At 41.1% G+C, this 8,817-nt stretch overlaps 2 protein-coding genes across 3 annotated transcripts; both read right to left on the reverse strand.

Annotated features, from left to right (window-relative positions):
* Positions 1–343: 343 nt before the first annotated feature.
* On the reverse strand, positions 344–4,145 carry LOC122821953. The gene is made up of 5 exons (XM_044100288.1): positions 3,876–4,145; positions 2,678–2,817; positions 2,269–2,450; positions 852–1,232; positions 344–369 (listed from the first exon to the last, which is right to left on the reverse strand). Exons 1-5 carry the CDS (start codon positions 4,143–4,145, stop codon positions 344–346), a joined length of 999 nt encoding a protein of 332 aa, XP_043956223.1.
* A 1,300-nt stretch (positions 4,146–5,445) lies between these two features.
* On the reverse strand, positions 5,446–8,020 carry nol12 (nucleolar protein 12). Of its 2 annotated transcripts, none has more exons than XM_044100601.1 (6): positions 7,829–8,020; positions 7,465–7,570; positions 7,341–7,389; positions 7,093–7,229; positions 6,916–7,004; positions 5,446–5,881 (listed from the first exon to the last, which is right to left on the reverse strand). In XM_044100601.1, exons 1-6 carry the CDS (start codon positions 7,936–7,938, stop codon positions 5,686–5,688), a joined length of 687 nt encoding a protein of 228 aa, XP_043956536.1. In that variant the 5' UTR covers positions 7,939–8,020; the 3' UTR covers positions 5,446–5,685. The 2 variants fall into 2 exon arrangements, with proteins under 2 accessions (XP_043956536.1, XP_043956535.1); XM_044100600.1 differs by having other exon boundaries at positions 7,093–7,238; positions 7,829–8,018.
* Positions 8,021–8,817: the final 797 nt, after the last annotated feature.

Consider the following 8,817-nt stretch of genomic DNA (forward strand, 5'->3'; position numbering starts at 1 on the left):
TGGTGGTGGGGAAGATACTGGGGAACCATTACTTCGATGGTGTCTACGGTCATTTAGGGATGTAATTGATTCAGATTTTCGTAAGGACTGGTTTGAGGAGTTTAAATTTCTCCTTGGCGGTGGGGAAGATACTGGAGAGCCACTGTGTCTCCTGTGACTACGCTCATTCAGGGATGTGATTGACTCAGATTTATGAAGGAGGGACTGGCTCAAGGAGTTGAAATTTCCCCTTGGTGGTGGGGAAGATAGTGGAGAACCATTATTTCGATGGTGACTACGATCATTTAGGGATGTGATTGATTCAGATTTTCGTAGGGACTGGCTTGAGGAGTTGAAGTTTCTCCTAGGCGGCGAGGAAGCACGACTCTCCTGAAAACGATCATAAGTTCTAGATGGGGAGAAAGTATTATGTGTTGAACTAGCGGTTGCATCAGTGCTGCGAGACATTTGGACAGAAGAATTATATACCCTCCTCGAAGGTGATGAGCTGCTTTTGTCACTAACTAGTCCTGCTGAAGAACTATTTGCTTCTGTCTTCTTTAAGGCACTCCGAAAATCAGAAACAGTACTAGACTGGGACTTGAAAGAAGAAGCAAATGATTTGAAGTCTTTTGGTAGAGTTCCCGACTCAAAACGTCGAGCTTGGGCTCCTTGTAAGGGGTTTTGTGATCCTTGCATTGGTCCTTGAGACCAACCACCACCATCAAAGGTTGTTCTGCTGCGAATGCTGCTAGACTCGCTGCGTCTCAACTGCAAGTTTTCACGTGAGGGGGATGAAGAGCGAGATTGGAGAGTTGAGCCTTGCCTTGAGGAATCATATCGCCCTGACTGTTGATAGGAAGAGATGTTACTCAGAGGATTTGTTCGACTTAAACCCTTTCGACTAGTTGAAGCCAGGGACTCCGCAATCTTAAAAGGAGTAGGACTGGGAGATCGAGGCCCAACTTGTGCTTCAACTTCAACTGCAACTTCATAAGGGTCTGGGGGAGGGATTTCCACAGTAAGGTCCTCATTGAGCACTTCTGGTATCGGCCTTTCTGAGGCAACACCTAGATTGGGATTTCTGAAGGGGATACTATCTTTTGGCTCAATGTTTCTGTGACTAAAGATGGGATGACCTCTTTCAAAATGCCGGAAAGGAGTGGGTGGGCTTTTTTCAGTAAAACGGGCACCAGCTGCCTTCCCAAGGGAGTAGTAGCCACTTTCACGCTTCTCTCTGTCTTTTTTTAATTCTGGAAGAAACACAAAAATTGGTGATTACTGCATTTGCAGTTTGAGAGAACTGGAAATGAGGAGAAGTCATGAGAAAGAGACAAGAATGAAATAAAGTTCAAACAAAGTGCAGGCACCAGGGTTTTCTGAACATAAACCTACATCCATATATACCTCATGGCTAATTTATTATCTGCAGTTTAACTTTCGTAACTGCCCCATATTGTTGTGGCTGTTGGACCGCTTATCAATAGCGGCTGTTTTACAGAGATCTGGTGGTTGTATGTAAAGCAAGGCCACACAATGTTAAGAAAACATGCCGTGCAGCGATATCAGTGACTTGCAACCATGAGGAATCTACTTTCGGTTTATAACAAATACAGACTTCAGATTATGAGTATCCAGCTAATGAAAGAAAACAACAAGCTTTTATTGAAAATGTTGCTTCCAGACAAGGTTTGTTGTTTTCACACTGAAACAACTTAGTTGTAGTTTCTTGATGACTTTACCATCATACCACTTCTTTACCTTTTACTACTGTAAAGGCCACTGGAGTAAAGGAACTCACTTGAGAATGGTTACACTACAGCCATAAAGGCGTAGACACCATCTTGGACCACTCTGCCCTTTTCTCCCATTAACAAGGCATATGTGTTGCCTTCCCCATGCTAGATGACTATATATATTGAGTTGCTATTATGTGATTGGCTGGATTCCATACATTCAACAGGTCTACTTGATAAAGTTGCCACTGAGTGTGTATTGCATTCCATTACTGATAATTACTCCCCGACACCTCAGCTGGTGACTCCAATAGGGGATGGCAAGAAAAAGACACCTCTGGTTGTAACTGGATATAGATTAAGAAGTGAGGTAAGTCATAGGTGTACTAAGGACTCGGTGTGCTGCTTCACATAATATCCACAACTACATTACATCAACGATCAAGTGATCCTTTTCTCTGACGTTCAAGTGTCTTGTCACTCATACATAACACACAGCTCTTTTTTATGAAATCGACTTGTTAAAGAATTATGTCAGCAGTTTTGAAAGCACCTGAGCCTCGACTAAAGCTGCCACCACCTCGTGTTTCTTCCATCCAGGCCTGCCGAGGGTTGGGGCGGTGAGGTGGAGGGTCCAGACGGGTCATCCTGAGTTTGGTGGGGTGACGTCGAATCGGCAAGTACTCCTCGTCGGTACTAACAGAGCAACTGACCTCTTCACTCTGGTCACGACAGCTGTTTGGAAGACCGACATATGTAGACGTGGGATGGCGAGACTTCAACATCAACACAACCAAGACACACCAAAAATGTTGCAATGTAATGTTTGAATGTGGAATTAGTGTTTTATTACATATGACTAGCTGCTAAACCTAATTCAGTAGAGCACTAAAATTACACATATAGAACCAAAATTAACATTTCTGGCTCATCCAAATGTTCCGGTTGTAAAGGTTTCTCACCTGTCTGTGGTGTTGTCGTCCTCGCAGATGTAGAACTTGCAGTCGGGGCTCAGGATGCACAGAGAGGTCTCCCCATTACGCGCCTGGCCTCCATTGACATCACAGCAGCTGCTCACCACTGAAACACTGTCAGAGTCTTCCTGATTGGAAGAAATGGACCAATCACAAAGTCGAAACCTAGCTCCCACTCACAAAGACATTGATCTTTGAGGCTGGGTCTTCAAGCAAAGGGTAAAACAAAACCCCACACATGTGATGAAGATGATAGATGTGGAAGTATAGATGAGTTCGAAGTTAGCAGCTCCACATATTTTTGACTGACTCCATCTCCTAGAATGTGGTAGAGATTCTCCTCTCAGTCCTCTCTGTCAGACACTCACATGTTCACGCTGCTGTCTGATCAGGGTTACACTGTAACTTGATCAGACTTGTGGCTTTCCTCATTAATTTTTCAACATCCAACGTTTTTACACTAAAACCGGTTCCTCCAACTGCCTTCTGTTAAAAGGGATAAAAAATAGACCCATTTATCACATTTGTCACAGTGCTGTCTTTTAGGAAACCGCTATTAAAACCGAGAAGCTGGCACTATTTAAAAATAATAATATCCTGATTTAATGAAAACCAACCACAGATGTAATTTTTGCTGCGAATGCCAGCAGTAGAAGTAAACAGGCAGTTTTACAGCTTCAGTCCGGCTCATCCTGCTCCTGCTTACTGTACGTTGCGCCTCTTTCTAAAAGGCTACAGTTTCCCTGGAGGCCAGTAAGTGATCCAACTTCATTCATTTATAATAGGAGCCGCAGCTGCTGCCTTCCTCCACATTATTAACTCTTCTATAATGAGTCAAATTTTTCTTAATTTGCTAAAAAGCAACAGATTGCTGCGTGAGCCCATAATCTATTTTCATATTTGTCAGTGTACTTTCACACTTTCTCAGTTAACAAAACATCCCTTTAAGCTCAACAAAAAAAACAAGAATATTTTGTTATGTGTTAGATCTTAGACATAACAATCCACTATGTTGATTTTCATCTAACTGCACTTTTACCCTTCTGCCGCCTTGACCTCTGACCTGAAAAGAGCCTCCCCTGCCCGGCTTTCCTCCAATCTAGACTAATCTCATCAGTCAGCACCCGTTGTACTCTGGTTTTACACAAAGCATCTCTTCTCCAGGTTACCCAGAGTCCTTCCCTACCTTGCTGCTGCTGGTGTCTCTTTCCTCTGTCTGGGAAGAGATTGGCGTCAGAAGCGCGGCTCTGCTCAGCCTGATCCCACCTCCAAGTCCAGAGCTTTTCCCAGTTGCATCCCCATCCTCAGGCAGGGGTTTCTGTTGAGGCTCGAGCTCGGTTCTTTCCCCTGCGCTTGTGTGCAGGTGCCTCTGGCGCAGGCACTCGTGGCAGCGGGAGGGGTCAAAGATATTGGGTTGGAACTTGGGGCATGTGGGCTCATCGCTGGAGTGGGACATGCTGAGTCCGGAGGAGGTGAGGGGGGCCTGCTCGATCGTTGCATTCCAGGTGTTCTCAAAAAGAAAAATATGGTCCAATTGAAAACAAAAAAGTGAAAAATCTATAGAAGATAAACAGAAATCATCTGGTACATTCCATCGGTTATTTTCAATTCATATCTTCTTACAGGACTGTAACTACTTTTCGGTAGTGGCTGAGCAAAGAGCAAAAGCTCATAATAATAATAAAGAAAATAAAATAAAAAGAATGATTAATTTCATTGTTCATCCACAACATAAGGATAGACCTGTACATTTTGAGAGAACATTCAGTCTCTCAAAATGAGACTGAATGTTCATTTTGAACATTCAGTTCAAAATGAACTGACACTACATTTAAATTAAAATTAATTTACACACCGAAGCCTCCAGTCTCTGGTGACAAAAAATTTAATTAATGATAATTAACTTTATTTAAAAAGGCGACATTGTACAACTAAAAAAATGCTACAATTTGATGAGCTGTACCAGATTACTGCAAAAGCTAATTTGCATCTGCAGTCCCTTGACAAGTTACAAGAATGGGTAAATGGACATAAAATATAACAATAGATGTTGCTCTCGAACCACAATGCACAAACAATGACACAGTCATGCAGTTAATGTTTACATACCTGAGCAGTTTTTAACAAATTTAAAACTTAGGTTGCTAGAAACGTTTCCTCCAACGAAGAAGACACGAAAAAATGTTTTTAATTACCAGAGGAGAGGGGTTCGTGCGGTTTGAATTTGAGGATGAAATGCACCTCGGACCCCCGCCTGAAACTGCGGGGCAAGCTAACATCGGATCCACCCGATTGGCTGCTCTGACGGAGGTTGACACTGGAGCATCCATGGTGGATCTCGCTTATCGCACCACTGACCCCGAAGCGCCCACGAGCCCAGAACCAACATGGTACCAGTGGGCCCCCGCCGGTTCCCCGCACTAGGGCGTTCAGCTGTATTAAATATCATGGGCTTTAGAAAGCGAAATGACACGCGCGGGCGAGTGACAGCTGGCACGCGCCCGGCTCGGGTTAACGTAAATAAGTAAACACAAGTGAGTTAGGGGGCGTTTAACGTACATTACAGAGCCACGTTGAGCAGTAAATGTCGCCTAAACATGGCGATATTTTAAACTACGCTCACATACAAAAAGGTGTTAGTGAGCTTGAAGGAAATACACGGCCGAGGCTCTGTTTCCTGATGCACCGCAGAGGATGTTGACTACAGCATCGGGTTTCCTAATTAAACAATAGTACGCAGAGGAACCAAATCCCAAGCGGAACAAACCGACTTTATTTGACAAAACTTTAAGCATATACAGCAACTGTTGTGAACTATATATATATATATATATATATATATATAAACCCAAAACTGTTGAAAAATATACAAGATATTTCCAGAGAATTCAAAATGGAGAATTCAGCTGGACATCAGTTTAAAACACAGACTCTCAAGCTGATTCTGACATAAAATGCCCCCCCACCCCACACACACACACACACACAAACAACATTTAGTCCAGATGGTCCGTCTTCTTCCCCGTTTGTCTCCGCCTCTGTTTCTTGCTGGTCCTCCCGCCTCTGTGTACACCCTCCGTGACACCAGGTCTCTTGTCTGGCCGGCGTCCTCGTCTGTCTCGGCCTTCCTGCTTCCCTTTCCTCCTCCGCTTGCTGGTGCACACGCTGAGCGCCGTCGTAAGGGAGCGGATCCTGCAGCGAGCAAAAAAAAAAAAAAAAAAAAAAAGAGAGAGAGAGGGTCAGCAGGTATGACTTTAGCAGATTACATAATGGGTGTGTTGTTATAGGGAACAAAGAAATACAGAAAATTTCTCTGAGCATACATAAACAATGCTATAAAGGCAGAGGTATAAAGCAGTGAAACATTTTCCCCACCACAAGAGAAAGGAAAAGTTTGTTTTAAAACCACTAAAATGTTAAATCATGTCATTCCTACATTTAAATTCCTCAGCAGATGCTAAAGTGCTGGACAAAGTTGTGTCCATCACCCAGTTGCCGGTCAGCAACCTGAAAGAAGGCTATTAACAAAAAATGTAAAAAACTTTTACCAATTATCAGTGTTATATTTCTGTCACATTGTAAATAGTAGGACAATTAAAAAATGATATGATGCGTAATTACCACTTGAAATCTACTCATTAGGCTATAAAACTGGTTTTTAATCCATTTTCCCCCCTTAAGCCTGAAACCAAATAGAAAATAGTAAACTACGATTAAAAATATGTAATTTTATTTTCACAATTGCAGCTTTTCTGCTTACATTTTTTTTTGGGAGTAAATACTGTGAAAGGAGTATTTGATAAATTGTTTTAATCCAACTAAGAAGCTTATTTCTGATAGGTAATAAACTCAACTTCTCAAAAGAAGACAAATGTAACATTTCAGTAAATAAATAATAATTATATACATATACATATATATATATTTATTTATTTATATATATATATATGGTTTTACTTGTATTAAATTACAAAAGTACAACAACAAAAGCTTTTCACTTTTTCATAAACAATGGGGAAATGTTTTTACTTTTGAATTTTTCTTATTGCTGAACATCTTTTTGCATTTTTGATAATTATCTTTGGTGATGATCTCCAAGCCTCCTCTAGATTCAAATCAATAACATGTTTTAAAAATGTTTAGGTTACACCTAAATCTGGTAAATGCAGAAACAATTCTAACCATTGTCCCACCAATTTTGACCAACTTCAATAAGCTCAACTTACTTTTTGTTCATGATCAAGTCCCTCGGTTTTTTTGGCATTGCAAGTCTTTTCTCTTCCTCCTTGTTGTCGTCCTCTCTCTGTTCGTCAGCCTTCAAATCACAAACAAACACACTTTAGAGTCCCAACGATAAGCTAAATAAATCATGTCATGCACAGAGAAGTACGTAAAACACTTACATCACTTGTCGCAGGTCTGAACAGGTGAGCTACGGAGAGGTCCAGATCACTAATGGTTGTCACGGTAACGGTGTGGTTCGGGTGGTCATACTGAACAGACTCTGTGGTGCTGATCACCGCGTCTTCAAGCTCGTCCTCTGCGTCCGCTGCAGGAGACACAGAGAAGAAGAAAATCAAGTGACTGAAACAAAAACATAAAATAAAAGAATAAACATTACAAGTTACATTATACTTCCATTAAAACTCACCGAGAGCTTCTTCCCTCTCCTTCAACATCTTTATATATTCCTTATGACGCTGAAAGAGAACAATAAGAGCTGAAAAGCTGCAACCCAACGTTTTTTCTGTTTTTCTTTCTTTAATTACACTTACTTCTTCTCTAACTCTGCTTTGCTCCTCCTTTATTTTATTCTTCATTTCTTGCACCGCTGCTTTTCTCCTTTCTATTTTTCGCTTGTGGAATCCAGTCAGATAGTCCCTGATGAGAGAACAAAAACAGAAAATAACGCTGGTTAGTAGTCAAACTTGCTAAAGATAGCTTGTGGGTTTTAGCGTCACATCTGTCCATGGTATTCACCCACATGTACATTATTCCCTTTAATTTTATCACAGCGTTCCCGCTGGCAGAGTTAATAAGAACAAAAAAAGAACATTCTTGCTATCATGCTAAGCTAACATGCTAGCCAGCTGGCTAACAAATCCAAAATTTGCAGGTATTGACGTCATATTTACTCACTGTCTGTCCTTGTCGTCAAACATCACGACGCATTTGTTTTCTCTTTTCTTTGAGCCAGGCTTGAATTTAGCCTTTTTTGACGCAGTGTTGTTGTGTTTTGGGTTTTTCATGTTGTACACGTGAGTTCACGGTTCCGTCCTTAAAATATGTCCGGTAAGGAACACGCGCATGTAAGTCTGTGGTCCGCCAAGTCGCGACACGTCATCAAACAACGACGAAAAATTACATTTCTGTAATAAGTATAGATTAATGGTTGTCAAACTTTTCGCAACAAGTACCGTCATACTTGTAGTAGCACTGTAAAACAGTACTACAAAAATACTTTTTGAAACTATTTGAGCTAAATTCAAGTTTTGATACTTTACTGGAAACATGGTCTAGCCCATGATTGGTGTCTTTTTTGTTGTTGAAATTTTATATTTGATGAGCAAAACCAATCACCTGGTTAAAACGTCATCTAAACAGTTACACGCCCGACATATTTGGCCAAAATGCACTCAAGCGCATTTGGTTTAACTCAACAACAGGTTATGTGCAAACACTTCATACCAACTGTTTGGCACGTTGTTAGAGGTTTGATGATTAGGGTTTATTTTCGTCTCTCAGTCATAAGCTGTGGCTTGCATTTTAAACAGCTGAAGCCTGGCTCATATTGGGTCAGGAAATTAAAATGTCTTAGAAATGCTAATGAGGTTGGTCCACAATAATAATCCGAAACAGAGAGAAAAAAAATGTTGAACTTTACACAGCGACTGTTACGAGAGTAACACCTACCAACACCCACCACAGTGTCAAACCGAGTGACAATGTTTCCTCTCTTTAGCGCATTGCAAAGAGCTTTCATAACCCAATTAATAATTTTCTCCATTACATCCTCAAAGCCCAATGCTTCATAGTGATTTTTATGTTATTGCTCAGCAGGAAATAGCTGAAGTGGAAGGAAAATGATGCGTGGATCACAGAAAAAAGATTTTTAAAGTGCGTTTCAT

The sequence above is a fragment of the Gambusia affinis genome, linkage group LG19 (genome assembly GCF_019740435.1).
Source record: "Gambusia affinis linkage group LG19, SWU_Gaff_1.0, whole genome shotgun sequence".
NCBI lineage: Eukaryota > Metazoa > Chordata > Actinopteri > Cyprinodontiformes > Poeciliidae > Gambusia > Gambusia affinis.